This window comes from Microtus oregoni, unplaced genomic scaffold (genome assembly GCF_018167655.1).
Source record: "Microtus oregoni isolate MIOR12 unplaced genomic scaffold, Mior012 000165F_ref0000029, whole genome shotgun sequence".
Taxonomy (NCBI): Eukaryota; Metazoa; Chordata; class Mammalia; order Rodentia; family Cricetidae; genus Microtus; species Microtus oregoni.
In genome coordinates, this window is record NW_024544820.1 from 729,241 (window position 1) to 747,167 (window position 17,927).

The 17,927-nt window shown below is 42.8% G+C and overlaps 1 protein-coding gene and 1 non-coding gene across 2 annotated transcripts in view; one reads left to right on the forward strand and one right to left on the reverse strand.

Annotated features, from left to right (window-relative positions):
* Positions 1-2,197: 2,197 nt before the first annotated feature.
* Positions 2,198-17,927, reverse strand: part of LOC121445204 (moesin) — a 69,656-nt gene continuing 53,926 nt past the window's right edge. Inside the window, exons 3-13 of the mRNA XM_041647228.1 lie at positions 16,699-16,794; positions 14,937-15,211; positions 13,288-13,371; positions 12,234-12,380; positions 10,225-10,321; positions 8,057-8,220; positions 6,763-6,893; positions 6,382-6,542; positions 5,268-5,360; positions 4,694-4,918; positions 2,198-4,250 (exon numbers count right to left, since the gene is read on the reverse strand). Of these exons, the coding sequence (XP_041503162.1) occupies positions 4,086-4,250; positions 4,694-4,918; positions 5,268-5,360; positions 6,382-6,542; positions 6,763-6,893; positions 8,057-8,220; positions 10,225-10,321; positions 12,234-12,380; positions 13,288-13,371; positions 14,937-15,211; positions 16,699-16,794 (1,638 nt within the window). The 3' untranslated portion in view covers positions 2,198-4,085. The remainder of the gene's footprint in view (positions 4,251-4,693; positions 4,919-5,267; positions 5,361-6,381; positions 6,543-6,762; positions 6,894-8,056; positions 8,221-10,224; positions 10,322-12,233; positions 12,381-13,287; positions 13,372-14,936; positions 15,212-16,698; positions 16,795-17,927) is intronic.
* LOC121445214 lies at positions 16,269-16,381 on the forward strand. The gene has a single exon (XR_005973903.1).

Below are 17,927 nucleotides of genomic sequence, written 5' to 3' on the forward strand. Positions count from 1 at the left end.
GGGGTGGCATCCTACACATCATCATGCATCACTGCCAAGATAATAAGAGAGACAGTTATGATATAGAACACAACATACAAGCTCTACTCTGCATACCTTCAACCCTGTTCCTTTTTTCTATTCATTTAGCTAATTTTTCTTGGTTTGCTCGTTTGTCTAGGAAAAGTCTGCAATTCATTGTGCAACAACAAAGGCTGACCTCCTCCAGCACTGTTCTTCCAGTGCCGTAGCCCCATGGTCAGCTTCTGTACCTTGATTCTTAACTACTGGAAAGCACTAATCTATTCTTTATTTCTGCAATAGTGTCATTCCTAGAGTGACAAGGCAGTGTGACATAGTCATTTGGATGAGCACAAATGCAAACCTGATAACTAACATTCCGCCCGTCTGTAGTAGTTGGACGTGGGAGGTAAGGGCAGAATCGCCACAAATTTGAGGCCAGCCTGGTCTATATAGTCAGTTCCAGGATAATCTGACGTGCGGTCTGAAAGCCTGTCTCAAACAAATGAATCAAAACAAACAAAACCCTCAATGCATTGTTTTGTCTTAGTTTGGCGGTGGGGGGGGGCACAGTTTGTAGAGGTCATTGAAATTCCTTGTGTCCTGCTCCACCTTCAAAGCCAGCAACACGGTGGTGTCTTCTTTTAGCTCATCCTCTCCATCTTTTAAGAGGTCTTGAGATCATGCTAGAATGATCTGGATATTACAGCATCATCTCTAATCTATCTCAAAACCCTTAGCCTAACCACACTCATGTAGGTGTTTCAATGTCTATTGCTCATTTCTTGAGCCCTAGAGGTTGAACTATGGCCTCATGCGTGCTAGGAAAGTGTTCTACCACTGAACTACATACATCCTTAGCCCTCTTCGTGCCCTTTGAGTTTTCTTTATTAGTGCTTTGTGATAAACATACAAAGAAACGGATTTCGTTGTGGCATTTGTATTATCACTATACTTTTTCATTCATTTCTCTCCTCCTGTACACTTTGACACCCTTGTCTGCATTCATCCCTTTCCTCAAGTACTTCTTTCTTTCTTTAAAAAAAAAAGAGCTCTTAATAGTCAAGGATAGCCAAGAACTCATTCTGGCCCCCGGACCTCAGAGTGTGTGATCTTTTAGCCCATGTCTTCTGAGTAGGTAGGATTATGAATCTGTGCCACTGGGCCTGGTTCCTTTGGGTCTGAGGATTTTTGTTTATTTATTTTATATTTTGAGACAGTGTCGATAAGCCCAGGCTGGCCTCAAACGCCATACGTAACTGATACTTTGCCTCAAAAGCTAAAAGTTTTCTAATATTTGAAAACTGGGTCTCTGAAGGATTACATTTAGCAGACATGCTGACAAAGGATTGTTGAGAGAATTCACAATGTAGGTGTAGTAAATTAGCTTTCCTTCCAAATCTTTGCATCCCAAGAGGGGAACAAGCGGGAATGTCAGGTCCAAGAAAGTCTAGACCATTGTTGTCTGGATCTCAATTTCTTCATCTACACGAAGACAACCACTTCTAAGCTACAAAATTTACACGCTTTATAAACTCCAAGTACCACCCACTTCAGTCAACATCCTCCACTGCCTTCTCTAACAAGACCCAAGGGAGTTTCCCTGTCTTTCGTTAGCAGTGCAGTAAAGGAAGGGTGGTGGGGAGCAAAATGAGTCAGAAATCTTCCAGACAAGGAGGCAGAACAGGGGCTGACCCTCCCAGGAGTGTGCCAGAGATAAGGAGCCTAACCACACTTGATAGCAAATTCCTGGAACGTCAGCACAGAGGCGGCAAAAGCAAGAGGATCTTGAAGTTAAGGCCAGCCTAGGTTACCTAGCCCCAAAGCACCACGCTCCACTGCCAAGAAAGACTAGGAGTATCTCGTGATTAATGCAGGTCCCGTAGCCACACCAAACAACTGGGTTGTGAGCCTTCAACAGATGAGCTGTTTCTCCAACCCATACTGGCAAAACATGTCAGGAAGTAGCAAAAAAGGAACAGATCCGTCAGCTCCATCACACCTGTAACCTCAGGACTGAATCTGCTTGCTCTTGATTTAGTGGTGTTTAAAGCCAGTCCTTCCTATTAAAATAAAGATAACTATATTCCTACTTTCACTAGAACTTAAGTCAAGGTAAAATGTGCTAAAAGATAGAAAGGTAGCCTATGGACAAGAAATTACAATGAAATACGCAGAAAGAAAGACCGAGTCATAGTGAAGTCTTCCTAAATTTTATTGGCACTGAAATAGAACACAGATTGAGCACAAACCCCTCCAAAACAATTATTTAAAAAACAAAAATACACAAAAAAAACCTGAATATAAATCTAACCCCCCAAGTCTCTGTAGGGGTGGGTTATTGCCCTTAATGCAGCTAGATTGCCCCCACAATTCCAGGTTTGACTTTAGCCAATATAGGGCAGCTCACTGAGTGTCAATATAATTCACAGCAACGCATACAAGATTACCCAAGGTTAAGTAAGGGGCATGGGCTGAGGGAGGCTTTGGGCTCGGGATACTGAATGGAGGGACTCAACCCTGGGGAAAAGGCAAATAGAAACAATAAAACCAAATATTAAGTATATTTTAAATGGATTGTATGACCTATAGTGACAGGTAAACCACTAATACTGAAGTCTTCATACATATTGGTTTTGGCAAAATATTTTCTAATACAGTATATACTTCCCAGATATGGGGTAGGGGTAGTCAAAATAATGAAGCTAAAATGATCCCACTCCAAGACTAGCATCTCTAATAGTGCATTAGCCAAAAAAAAAAAAAAAAAGTAGAAATCAATATCGAGTTAGCTATCCCTAGAATATATAATACTGGTAAAAAATTAGAAGAGCACAATGTGACAAAAAGAGGAAGCAGCTTCTCCAAAATGGAGGGAAGGGTGTGGGACTGTGAAGGGACAAGGCCAGAACACCCAGCGGCTTTCTGGATGTAGCTCCAAGGGACAGCACAGCTAGTGATGCGACCTGGGTTAGAGATTTGTCAGAAGCAGGACCCACTCACCACTCGGGACTGGGTAAGCTGGGGAAGGACTACTGGGTGACTGAAAAAGAAGAGCTACTCTTACTTGTCATAATGTCTATCTGTGAAGCAGGAACAGTGGTCCAATCAGCTCTGGGTGGGAGGAGTCTAGAACTCCTGTCAGAGAAAATACTTAAGCCAGGAATAACCATGTCTCCCTTTGTGACAAGAGCCTTAGATGTAACTGGCTAGGTTTGGGGGTGCTCGTCCTCTCTGTCCTAGCTGGAAGAGAACTAGAGACTGGAGAGGACAGGGACAGATTCAGAGATGGAACCAGGAACATGGACTAACATGGGGGTAGCCCTACCCATAGACCTAACTTGATAGAAAAAAGGTTCTAAAGATGTGCAGTGGCAAGAGGCTTTCTAGGTTGTTAGTGTGCTCTCTTGAACGCACTGTTTCCGTCATCCCTTTATCCCTCCTTGATTAGAAACTGAGTCCCCGAGCACAGGGACGAGGCTTATTGGGACTGAATTTGTAATAGGCCCAACACGGGAGGTAGAGGAAATAAGAATGACTAAATATCTCTTTACCCTCCAACTGTTACTAAGCCTAAATGACTCGAAAAGGGATGGACAGGAAGAGGCCAAATCCTTCGTCAGCTGATATGCTAATAGACAGAGCCAAGGCCGTACTTCTGTCCCTAAACCACACAATATTCTAACTCTGCAAATCACAAGACTTGGAAAAAAGTCAAGGGATGAGAGCTAGCTATCAGCCTATTTTACACTTGAGTCCTAGAGGAAGACAGTAAGTGGGGAGTGCTTGCCAAATCAAAAGGAATGAGCCTGTGAGCTGGGGAAACAGGACCTACTCTAGAAAGCTAGGCTGAATGTGACAGAAAAGAAGGAGATTCCATTGGCACCACAGTGGGCCATATGTTTGCCCAGGGATCTGAGTCGGGGGACTGAAGGGCTAAATTTGGTCCCATGGCTATACTGAATGCTTGGCATGGCTCCAAGGCTTTTCTAGTTAGTGGCTCCAGCACAGTGTTAGTTAGGCAAAACTAGAGGAGTGTGGGGACAAGGAAGGAGGAGGAGGGGTCCCTAAAGGCTGAATGCCCACTACATGGACTCAAACTCATCAATACGCTGTTTGGTATTGCCCTGCCGGATCTGGCGCAGGGTCTTGTATTTGTCTCGTCCCAGCCGCATGTTCTCAGCATGGATCATGTCATTGGCAGTCTTCTTGGACTCGTCTCGGGCATTGGCCAGCTCTGAAGTAAGGGCCTGTGAGGATGCAAGAGGAGTCAAGGGTCAATGGCTTCTTATCCCAATTCCACGCCTTAGATCAGATTTCTCTCCTTTGTTATTTTATCTCCTCTTTCCTAGCCTTATGATCCACATGTGCATGCGCATACACGAGCCTGCACCACACACACACAGCGGAGAATGAATTAATGGTGGCTATCTCTTGAGAGTAGAACAATCAGAATAATACTCCGAATATTCAAGTAGTAATTTGGTTAGCCAGGTGTTTTCTGAACAGAGAGAAGTAGGAAGTAGGAGAGAGCTAAATGAGGCATTCTAGGGTATGCCTAGTGAGTGTCTCCCCTTTAGGTTTCTATTGTCCCAGCCTCCTATTCAGCACGGACATCACCACAGCATGTATACCCTAGCTCTAGCAAAGGTCATCACATAGTCTCCTTGACCTTTTGGCACAGCCTGGATACCTTAAGATGCTTCTGCACACGCTCGTTCTTCTCTGCCTCAGTGGTGCGCTCCTCTTCACTGCGGTCCTTGGCCATAGCATCAGCCCGCAGCTCAGCACTGGCCTCTGCCCCATTCTCATCCTGCTCATCCTGGTCATTCTCAGCAGGCTCAGCTACATGAGGGGTACTCATGGCCGTCTTCAGCTCAGCACGGGTCTTCTCCAAGTCCTCCTGTACCATCTGGGCCTGGCCAGTGACAGAAAAAGAAGGAGCAGCAGTCAGATCGGGTAACTTCTGCTAACCTAATCATACCTAGGAAGACAAGTCTAGTAAGAGACCAATTAAGACCAATGACTTTATTGGTTTGATTCTGAAGTTTTTTTAAATTGAAAATAAGAGTGATAGTATCAACTTCCCATGGGTATTGGGGAATTCTAAAGTATTTGAGAAAGCTTCGAATACCTTTTCCCATAAGGGCTGAAAAAATGGTGTTTGTCTAAAAAGCGGGGAGTCTAAATCTAAGAAAGGCAAGGACTGGAATATACACACAGCATACTCTTTCCCACAATGTTTCACTCTGGATTCTGTATCTTACCTTTTGCTGCCACTCCACAGCCTCGCTCTCCTTCTTCTTTCGGGCCATTTCCAACTGCGAGATCCGTGATGTCAGCTCTGCCATTTCTGCAGCCTATAGGCATATTAGAAGCCTGTAAGGGCTTGACCTATGGCTTTTCAGGATCCAGACAGAAGCCTGTAACCCCAGTTCCTCTGTGGAACTGGTACGCAATTGGCTACTCCATTTCTTACCGCCCTAGGGACGCCTGAAACCAAATTACTCCACTCTTGACCCCTTCATAAGTCACAGTTCCCCTCCTAGACTACAGGCCTCCTTAAGGCAGACAATTGGTCATCTCTGCCCCTCTTCTCTTAATGTTGTCAAATGTCAAATGCAGTGGCCCTCAGCAAAGCTTGGAAGTCACTGCTTCAAGTAGCAAATGTTTCACTGCTATCTCAGGGGTCCACCAAGACTGCTGCTACCAGAACAAATAAATGAATTATTAATATCATAAGGCAATTTATGCAGTGGGGAAGAGTTTATACAAGCCCATATCCCTTGAGCAAATTTCTCATGACATCTTTTTCCTGAGAGATACTAACTCATCAATACTACAGAAAGGAAGGGGCTATCTTAAGGAAATTTGGCCCTAGATAAGTCACAGAACCCGTGTTTTATATATGATGTCAGGGAGGGAATCTTTCAAAGGAGACTGGAAGGGTTGGAAAACCTTCATGACACACAGCAATGTCCTCTGACAAGTCTCTCAGCCTCCATGACTCCCAAATTCCTTATCTAGTCACATTATTCTCTATGGGGTTTAATTGCACAGGGCTACTGAAGAAACAAACAGAAGAAAGCAAGAAATGAGGAAACACGGCAAAAGCAACTCATGACAGGTCTTCTTCCTTTTCCTTTCTTAGGTTACAGGATCAGATCTCTATCTAAGAAAACAAATGAAACCCAAGGGCTGTGGGAGACTGTGGACCATACTAATGATACTTCAGCTTGCTTTTGAATGAATGCTTAGAGACCTTTGGGATGCAAATGAGCTAGAAGAACACAGCTACACAGGCAAAGAAATTTATAAACCAGTAGGGGGACAAGCAAGAAAACTGCAAGCACACAGCCCCAGCCAAAGAAGCCACTTTACCAACTGTTCCTGGGTCTTCTTCTGGTCCTTAGAAGCCTGCAACAGGGCCTCCTTGGCTTCTTCAGCTTCTTGACGCTCCCTGGCCAGTTTTTCAGCCTCACTCTGGGCACGCTTCCGTTCCTGCTCAAGTTCTAGGGCCCTGCGGGTCTGTTCTTCCAGTTCTGGTAGAAAAGGAGGAAATTGATAGAGGGCTCACAGATGAAGATGACACACTAATGTGCTTGCTGCAAACTTTGCACTTCAAGGCCCAGTGGTTCCAACAATTTTTCTCGACAAATTCCTTATCTACTCTGTGGCCACACCTGGATTACGAAGTCTTATTCTGCAGCTCGGGGTGAGGTTCTGAGGAAACTTGGCCTCCACAGTGAGGCTAAGCCTTACCTTGTTGAGCCTTCTTGGTCTGCTCCTCGATCTGCTTCAGCTTCTCCATCAGCTCTTCCTTCTCCCGTTCAATCTTCTCCTTCTCTTTTTCTGCCAACTCACGCTTCTTCTTCTCATTTTCCAGCAGAGCACTAGAAAAGAGAAGGAGGGATGCTTACAGGACAGCAAGGAGCAAGGAGCCTCGAGGAGTTCGGCAACCTGAGTCTGTTAGCTCCTATCTTCTCTATGTAAGGCGAAGCTTGTGATCAAGGACCACTCTCACTTTCCTCCATAATCTAGCCATCACATCGCAGCCCCACACAGAGTTCCATGCTCAGTCCATCTACCTTAAATTCATGAGCCCTAAACGGGACTGCTGGTACTGCAAGTAACCACCTAGATCAGATGGCTTTGCTCTTGTTCTCAACCCTTCCATCTGTACAATGGTTTACTAATGCTTGCACTCTATCTTACAGCTTTATAGCATGGTGAGGTTAGGTTTTATGCTTCAAGTCTACAGCTAGGGCTAACTTGGCCTGCCTTAAACCTTAGCTTTAGGTTCCCCTTTCCCAGATTTTGTTGCTTATCTAGAATATGTCTTTGCTTTTTCTGGCCTCACTACTTATTCAAGGAAGCATTATTTTTTGTTTTAAAGACTTTATAAATTTTTATTTTATGTGTATGTGCTTTCCTATGTGTATATAAGTACACAACATGCACGCAGAGCCCACAGAAACTGGAAGGTGCCAGATCCCCTGTAACAGATGGTTGAAAGCTGCCATGTGGGTGCTGGGAACTGAACCTGGGTTTTCTGCAAGAGCAGCAAGCAATCTTAACTGCTGAGCCATCTCTCCAGCCCCTAGGAAGCATCCTTAGACCTTGGCTCTACCTGTCTTTACTCTCAGACCTCTCAGAATGCTTGGCATGCACTTTTCCCTATTGCATATGCTAAACAATTTGTCTATTTTATCTGTCTCCTACTACTAGAAAGATGGGCTATGGTGGCACACGCCTTTAATCCCAGCACTCGGGAGGCAGAGGCAGGTGGATCTCTGTGAGTTCGAGGCCAGCCTGGTCTACAAGAGCTAATTCCATGACAGGCTCAAAAGCTACAGAGGAAAAACAAAACAAACAAACAAACAAAAAAGCAAAAATATCTGTGCTGAGATTGAATACATGGGGTTTCCTCCCCTCCACAGTTCATATGTCCTGGTCCTGGGCTGATGGGACACCCTAAGCAGTCTAGGAAGCTTTTGGAAACTTCCTTATCACAGCATAGAGTTGGGACTATGAATTCCAGCGCTACGGCACCTACCGCTCCATCTGCTTCTGGTGCTTTTCTTCCCGTGCCTGTGCCTTCATCTGCTGAACCTCAATGGTGTCAGGCTTACGCCGACGCATGTACAGCTCATGATTCCCCATGCACAGGGCCAAGATCCTCTTATTAATCCGAAGACGAGGAGCATAGAACACAAAGTCCTGGAGGGAAAAAAAAGCAGCTGAGTTTTTCAGGGCTGACAAAAGGGCTCACGTATGCCCTTGAGCACACAATGCATGCATGCACACACCAGAAACAGCATACCAAATTTCAAAATTTTTAAAGTTTGGAGGAAGTGACCTTCTGGCTTCTGTAAAGCTAAACCCCAAAGTACTGGATCTATTGTATAACCCAATTGTTTGCACTCCAGTGGAAATACTATATCAGAGTAAGGAAAGGGGTTTTCCTAGAGTCAATTGCCAGGGTAGTGGCAGACTCAAGGCTAGAACCCAAGTCTGTTATCTTTGACACCAATTTTTCTTCAACTCTGTTAATGAAAAGCAGCCCTTGGCCAGCAAGATGGCTCAGGAACTAAAGGGGAGCCTGCTACCAAGCCTGACAATAAGACTTTTGATGCCCAAAAACAACATAAAGAAAGAAAATCATTTCTCGCAAGTTGTTCTCTTACCTCCATGTATACATCATGGAATGCATATCTTTTTAACCCCCTCCACACAAAATAAACATGGAAAATAGAAAAGGAAATCTTAAAAAAAAAATAGCACCCTCTAATACTTTATCGGGAGTGTGTTTTTCTGCTACCGTATTTTTTTCAGGTTTTGAAATTAATTTCTTATTGATTCGCAGGTGGGAGCATAAGAGGGCCATGGCCCTGAATTAAGCCAATATGGAAGTCAGCCAGGTAGTGGGAAAGAGGCCACATGGCAGAGGGATCTTTATACAAAGTGTGAAAAAGCCCAAAGCACCAGAGAATGCATACTTAGGTTCTGGTCAGCACTGGAGGCCAAACCTCGGAAGAGAACAAAAGGGAAGAGCTATGGTTTTCTGCATCAGAATACAGTAGGATATGCACATCCGACAGACCTCATGACAACTAACAGAGACTCAACCACGGGGTAGGCACTTGGGGAAGGGAAAGTACACTAGCTAATTAACGAGATAATAATTGCTCTACTACTTCTTTACCTTAGCTTAAGGTGGATTTACTTTTCTGAGTGGTACTCCCTTGGATGAGTGATTAACTGGCCCAACTGGATCACCTCTTAAGGGAGCAGATGATGCCATGTCTCTGTACCCAGATGTCTAGCTACAGTTCTCAAATGAGTCTCAAAAGGCCTCCTGGACTCTAGTCAACAGGTATACCATGGGTGTCGACACCATTTCTATAATTTCTGAAAAGTGTGTTCTAGTTACAAGAAAGCAAGCTGTAAGAACACAAGTATCTAAATTTCTTAAATATCAACTGTCTTGATTGATAGTTGTTTTTTAAAGCCTTTGATTTAACCTGGCTTTTTATTTTATTGAAAACTACATACATTAGCACTTCATGTCCATCACGCCTCCCTATTCATGTGCCTCCCCCAAATTCATGATCTCTTTCAAAATTATTATTGTCACATACTAAATAAACGAACAAATAAAATGTAAAAATAGAAAGGCACATTTTAGAGGATCTGGCGATGCATGGATGTAATTCAAGCACTCAGGGGCTGAAGCCTGAGGGTGACTTTAATTTAAGGCCAGGCTGGGCTAAAATGAAACTTCGCCTTAAAAACTCATGGGTAAAGAAATATGTGTAAAGTAAATGCTTTAATCTTCTTTTATTGAAAGTTTTACAAGGTAAATTTGTAATGTCACCTTTGAATTTGAACTTCTGGCTCTGCTTTCTCTCCACAATTAAACACGAGCCAAGTACACGAAGAGTACATTTTGGGGACTTAGGAAGCTGAGATAATTGCAAAGCAGCAGCACTTAAGACTTCCTGTAGCACAGCTCACCCACAAAGGGGGCTTGACAATAGAGAGCGACCGAATAACAGGTATGACCTGGCCAGTTCTCAGCATCAACTTCCTCTGACAGAATGTTCTGTTGTGAACAAGCTACACACAAAAGAAAATGGCGAACCTAATGACGTGTTTGCTCTTAGAATGATCTAAGCCTTGGCAAAAATCTGCCAAGCAGAGTCAAAGAGAGGAGTCACTCACCGGGGCTTTTTTGTCAATAGGCTTGATGACAAATTTCTTATCATTGAAGGAGATATTTCTGATTTCACTCCAAGGGAAGCCAATCTTAGGAGTCAGTCTGTAGAAACAGGAGTCAACAACACCATGACAAGAAGAAAGCAAGGAAGAAACAGACCTAGCACCTTGCCTCACGTCCACCAATCCCACTCTATCCACTAACATAAACTTCTCCCTTGATGAGAGAGACCTACTGTCAACTCGGCTACTGTTAATATACTTATTGCCCTTTGTTTTGTCCCATTTGGGGTTGAAGCAAATACCTTGTAAAGACCTTCTGGAGAATCTGCAGCACTGTTTAACTGAAAACCTTCTATACTTCATCATTAACTTTGGGAAGATAAATAACGAACTCTAAGATTCAGTCAGCAAATGGAACAATAATCTCATGATTTCACCAAGAGCAGACTGGGGGGAGGGGAAATAAATAAGAAACACAACAGTACAGCAAGACTTATAGGCCAAAAGTCACTTAATTATAACGCGAGGCTTGAACTTTATGAACCCTCACAAAACTGATTTTAGGTCAGCACTGTCTAAAAATTTTAATTATATAATATAAAATATAATTTTATAAGGCTCACATTTATACATTTCCTAGGAGCTATAGGAAAATGGATAAAAAGGAAATATTATGATCTAATTATTAAGGTTTAATTAACACTATAGATCCTAATACTATCATTTGAACATATATATCAACATTTAAAACTATGGGTACATTTTACACTGCTGAAGTTTGAATTATTTTCACATGAGGAAGCAGATGAAACAAGGTTCACATAGTCCAGGACAGCAATTGTGCTGGCTGGTTTTAGGTCACCTTGACACAGCTCCAGTCATCTGAAAAGATGGAACCTCAACTGAAAAAAATGCCTCTGGAAGATCCGGTGGTGGTAGGGCATTTTTTAAATTAGTGATTGAGGGGTCCACCCCATTGTGGTTGGTGGCATCTGGTGGCCTTGAGTTCTATACGAAAACAGGCTGAGCAAGCCATGCTTGCTAGTAAGCAGCATTTCTTCATGGCCTTTGCATCAGCTCCTGCCTCTGGGTTTCTGCCCTGTTTTATTCAGTTCCTGCCCTCTCTGTTTTTAATGATAAATATGGAAGAGCAAATGAAATAAACCCTTTCCTCCAGGCAAGTTGCTTTTGGTCATGGTGTTTCATCAGAGAAGTGGCAATCCTAAACTGAGGTCTTAACAGCCTTGAATTAACTATGTATCCAAGGCTGGCCATGAACGCCTGATTCTCCCTGCCTGCACTTCCTGAATGCTAGGTTAGCAGGCATGCACTGTCATACCCAGCATAATTTAGCTATTACATGCCTCCCGAAAGATCATTTGTTAAATGGTGGGTTCTTAGATAATGGTGTTATTAGTGGTGGCAGATGTTTGTGAATGGGGCCTGGATGGAGGAAGTAGGCTACTGGGGACATGCCCTCGAAGGAAATACTGGGATTCCAGTCTCTTCCTCTTTCATTGTCTATTTCTCAGCTGCCAGGAGGTGAGCAACTACGTGCTCTCCACAACACAATTCTACCTCAATACGGGTCAAAAACAACTGCACCACATAACTGCAGATTCAAAACTCTAAAAGCACAAGACAAAATCTACCTTTTCTCCTTTAAGCTGATTTCTCTCAGGAATTCTTTTACAGGCACAGAAAGATTATGAGCACACATCTTTTTCTCATAGTGGTTCTTCTAATTGTAGTATGCTGTTTAAAGTTATTACACATCTCAGTTGTAATGACATTTTAAATGTTCAATACTCACATCTGGCGAGTGACTACCATAATAATCGTACAACTCTAGTCAATATAGGACTAAGGAAGCTGTACAAACATATGGCTGGACTTCATTAGGTAGAAAAATAACTGAGATGGGATTTAAATGGTACTGCCTTGCTCTGCAGTAAGGAATCGCATCTATGTTTAAGACTAATCCAAATAACTTGGAGAAATCTGAGGTATACCTGTCATTCTGCTCATAGATATTGAGTCCCAAGGCATCCACACCCAGCCATAGCTCTGAGCCTTTCTTGTTCTTGATGCTGAAGTAGTTCACACCATACATCTCCAGGTCTTGAGCAATCTTGAGATATTCCAGGACAGCATCCTCCCTAAATGACGCAGAATGAGAGAGGGATTATCACAAAATAGAGCTCCAGCAATATAAAAAACGTCAGCCTGATCTGTGTTTCTGACAATGGTCTTGCAAGTAGGATTGGGAAACAGACTGTAAGCAAATGATGAGTAACAGGAATATACATGATTTCTGTTAAACAAAAACTGCCGATAGGAACCCAAAGGACAAGGAGAAGTTGTCCCTTGTCTTCTGGAATACTAACCCTACAGAAGTTATGTTCTCCCTCCTTTGCATTGTGACATCTTTGTATAGAAGCGCCTTCCTAGCAGAACTGAGACAGAGTGATGACAGTAAAATGAGATTTGTTCCTCAGCCATCAAATTCTTCTACAATATTTAGAGAGTGTTCCTGAAGGATAATGCTCTTATACAATGCAAAGATTTGTCACTTGTATTAGTTTAACAAAACACTGATTAGCCAGGAGCCAGGCAGAAAATATAGGCAGGGCAACCAGACTAGGAGAATTCTGGGAAGAGGGAAGTCAGTTGCCACCCAGATGCAGAGGAAGCAAGATGAAAATGAAGGTTGTTCTATATCCTTCTGACACATACCCACATTCACACAACATGTATCACACACACGCATATATATATACACACACATGCAAAATAAAAAACAAAAGATGAAGCCCTGATTTGATAATTAATGATCTTTTCAAGTTAAAGTCCTTTACATTAAAATTTTGATCTTGTAAATTTAAAAAAAAAAAGCCTAAATCTAAATTACAGTCTTACAAGGATTCAAGTTTGCCTTCAATATTTAAGTCCCAAAATCATTCCTCTCTCTCTTTCTTAAAATGCACCAACTTCCCTAATCATTTGCCTCTTCTTTGTAGGCCTCATCCTCATCCTTCTTGCTCACAGCTGGTAGGCGAGGCTTACCTGAGCATGCCTCGGTGTTCCTCATGCCACACCTGGATCCGCTCTTCCCACTGGTCCTTGTTGAGTTTGTGCTGCTCCAAGACTCTAGAAAGACAATGAATGATAAAAAAAAATTGCAGACAAAAGACAGGAGGGAAGGGAAGCGCACTCAGTTCTCTATAGAGTTGATGCAAATATAAAGTTAGACCACTGAGGTCCTGCTGAATTCATACAGACAATGAGAGTTGAACATACCTAAACAGACCTAAGGGACTTCCTAAAATAAGAGCTCCAAGAACAGAAGACCAAACAGGACAATGGATCATTCTCTTTATTCATTCATAAGTTAATTCCCTATCTATCTATCTATCTATCTATCTATCTATCTATCTATCTATCTATCTATCTACCTACCTACCTGCCAACCTACCTACCTACCTACCTACCTGAGACAGGATTCATCTATTTGTTTGTTTGTTTGGGACAGGGTTTCTCTATTTTATAGCTCTGGCTGTCCCGAAACTGATTATGTAGACCAGGCTGGCCTCAAACTCAGAGAACTCCCCCTTCCTCTGCCTCCCAAGTGCTGGTATTAAAGGCTAGGCCCTCTTTCTTCCTTCAACCAAAAAGCTAATAATGTGTTGCATCCCCAAACTCAACAATAATGCATCAGGAGTCCATATTAAGTGGCTAACAGCAGAGACAGGCAGAGATATTCTCTCCTGCATCCCCTTGGTGTTTATGAGACAGTTTTGTGTACTGTGCAGGGAATTAGCCCCAAACTACTCTGAAGGAACCAAGAGGTCTGACCCATCATTCTACCAGATTATTAAACAAGGCCTGCTTTAAATACGCCATCTTGGACATTGTGGCCCTGACCACAAAAGTTTCCAGGGACACAATTCCTATCCCTAAGATCTCCTGATGGTGTGTGCACAGACCACAGCACCAATTCCACTAGGGATCCCTGAGTCAGGCTTGCTTCACTTTTCTTCTCCTGCTCTAATCCAAAGGCTTATGGAAATAAATAGCCATCTGATGCAAAATGAAACAAAACCTTCGAGGTTGAAAAAAGAATCATCAATACATTGGGGGTTCAGGCCAGTTCCGGCTCAAATGTGGGAGATGGGGCGAATCAGAACGAGTACCCCTGTATTTCTCCTTCCTGAGCCAGAAAATAAGGAAACCTCTTGCCTTGTTTATTTGGCACTGTCATGATGTTAAAACAAAAATATTAAGTGTTTATGAGCTTTCACCTTTGTAGTTTGCAAAATCAGAACACTGTATAGAATGGTACCCGTGGCTTGCCTATTTCTCTCTCTCTCTCCTGTGAATTTCTAAAATAAAATCTCATCAGTGCAAAAGAAATGGAAACAGGGGAGGACAAAACAAATTAACCCATCTTTGGTTCTATGTAAGCGCCGATCTCCAGGGTAATGAAGCTTTGAAATCAGGGAGACAAAGGGGAAAAACGCTTTTTGAAGACCAGAAATACAATAGGATATAAGACTATATGCAAATGTGTCTCTGAGCAGCACAGCAGTGTTTAGACAAAACCTAGTGAAAAGAAACTTCTCTGGCACCCCATAGGGAGTGGGAATTAGCCAGTGTTTGGTTGTTACCCATGACCCACTTTAGCTAGGTCAAAGAAGACCAGGGTACCAACTCACCTCTGGGGCAGCAGCTTATCTCCAGCCAGGTAGCCAGACTTGTGCACTTCCTTATTGAAGTCACCGTACTTAGACTGGACGGCATAGGAGGCCAAGAGCACAGCAGTTTCAGGTGGGCAGTAGATGTCATCATTGAGAATGCCCTCCTTCACTTGCAGGAAGAACAGGCGCTGGGTGATGTCCTGGATCAGTTCCTCAGACACATCCTCTGGGTAGAACTTGGCCCGGAACTTGAAGAGCAGTGGACTTTCCTTCCGCACATCCTGTGCAGTCACCTGGGAGGAACACGGAGGTAATAAGAGGCTCTCGAACAATAGACTCTGGTGATGGGAGCGAGTCTGTGATGGGAATGATAGGAGCGCTGAGAGAGCTTAAGTTCAGGTAATCTCCCAAGGCTGGAAGGCCACTCTCCTCGTGATTTAAAACGAAACAAAACTAAACTAAAACTAAAACACCGAAGCACTGCATTACTTTCACTGGGGAATCTTATTCTCCTACGCTATAAACTACTGGAGATGAGCAAATCTGGTCGAAGCTACAGAATTGGCTAGGTTAGACAGCCACCAGATGACTGTGCAAAAGCCTGAAAAATCATTCCTAATTTGTCCAGCAAAAGTGGCTACTGCTGCGGCCACCGGCATGCCTCAGAGGGTAAAGACACTTGTTTCCAAGGCTATGACCTCATTTAGATCTTAAGGAACAACAAAATGGAAGAGAGGATTGGCATGGCTCCCATGACGTGCATGCACACACACATAAACATGCACAGACATAGTAAATAAATGTAATTTTACAAAGCTCCATTCTTTAATAGAACAAGAGCTTTGGAGCAGAAGTGAGACCCACCTCTAGATACAATCAGGAAAATAAGCTGGAGCACAGTATTGAGACCTCTAGGGTCAATGGCAAACAGTTTGGGGGTATAGGGAGAAAAGTCTGCTAGTTATCTGCAGACATTACATGGGGCGGTATTTGGGCTCTTTCTTACAAATTACAGGCTTTGAGAAAGGGATCTCAACACCTTAAACCACTAAAAGCTTAGGTCTGCAACAAGTCTAAAATAAAGAATCATCTCCACTCCTTTTGGCGTGGCCATCTTGCTCAGAATTCAAAGTGGAAACTCAGCAACCTTCCCTCAGTTGAGTCCTCTGCCTCTATTTTGTTGAAAGTAATCAGGGGGAGCATGGTGTTGGGCTATCTATAATTCCAACACTCTAAAAAAAACGGAAGATCAGATGTTCAAGGTCACCGTCTGCTATGTGTGGAGCCTATATGTGGAGATCAGCCTACAACAAGAAACCCTTTCTCTAAATACAAAAGGAGGGTGGGAGTTCTGGAAGCTCCAATACCAGCCATGCAGACCTGAGAAAACACAATCCTACATAAAAATGGACATATCTGACTTAGGACAGCTGACTAAGTCTGGTTGCTCCCCTCCAGATAACTTTTTTTAAATTTTATTTATTTTATTTTTTTTTTTTTGAGACAGGGTTTCTCTGTAGCTTTGGTGCCTGTCCCGGAACTAGCTTTTGTAGACCAGGCTGGCCTCGAACTCCCAGAGATCCGCCTGCCTCTGCCTCCCGAGTGCTGGGATTAAAGGCGTGCGCCACCACCGCCCGGCCAGATAACTTTTTAAACTAGGACTCTAAACACTGTTTCCTTCCTTGTTTTGTTCAATATATTACTGAGTAAGGATCTTGGGTTTGCTAACTAGCATATGTTAGTAGCTGGAAGAACTTCTGACAGATCAGTAAGTGATTACCTTCTTATTGAGTTTCAGCCAAGTCGAGAAAGCTTTTGTGTCCTGGTACTGAAGACCAAAGAACCAAACTTCCCTCAAGCCAATTGTTTTCACCACCTGGAAAAAACAAAACAGTCACCGGTTTAATAGCTATTCTGTGCCAGGAATCGAGGAACAGAAAACTGGAAGGAACTTAATTTACCCTAAAAGGGTTTAAGGTACTGCTAGTCTGGAGAGCAGCTGTCAAGAACTAATGTCTACTGGCAATTGATGGCTTCTGGAGCAGTGGGATCCATTTTCTTCAGAGATGTAGAAAACCTTTAGTAGGTTTCCTGTACCCTAGAGAATGGCTCTATACCTATGAAAGTACTAGCAAGACTAACTAAACTCTGTGGGTTAAAAAAAATGAGTACATAAAATTGGGGGGAGAGGGTCTAAACTTAGCTGGAGGAAGGTAAATATGATCAAAATGCATTGCATACATGTATGCACTTCTTAAATAATTAAGAAAATGTATTTTTAAAGGAATTAATGTCATATAAGGAGTTTAGTTTAAAAAAAAAAAAAGAACATGGAAGTAGAAAGGAAACTATTTTGAAAAGGGACCAGGACCAATGGATGAAAGGAGGGTCATTGTAATTAAAATATAATACACGTGTATGAAAATGTAACGAATCCCTTATTTTTTACAATTAACATAAGCTTAATACACAACAAAAAAGGAAAAAGAAAGAATTGCTATCAGCTTCTTTCCCCACTAAGTACTACTGTGAACACTGGTCCACATCAATAACCTTACATGCATTATCATCTTCAGTTCTCAAAAGAGCCCTATGACAGAAGTAGGTGATGTGCATTTTACAGATAGTAATATTAAAAGCCCAGAAATAAAACGATATGCCCAAGGTGCAGATAAGAAGTGACAAAGGCAAGATTTAAATTGTCATATTTCTAAATCAAGCCAATTCTCTACCACTGCCTTCTCCAACAACGCTATACAGCTGTCGGCTCCCAGAATGGATTAGAGGCTGTAGACAAAGATTCTTGGGTTAAGTCCTGTATCATATCCTTCTGAGGTACTCTCATGTGTTCCTTGCTATTTCTGATTTTCTATTTAGTCTAAAGGATATTACATTGGGAATTGTAATGCATGCCTGTAATCCCAGTCCTCAAGAGAAAGCGGAGGCAGAAGGATCAGAAGTTCAGTGTTGGCATCCTTGGTTACACAGAGTCTGAGCCCAGTTGGGGCT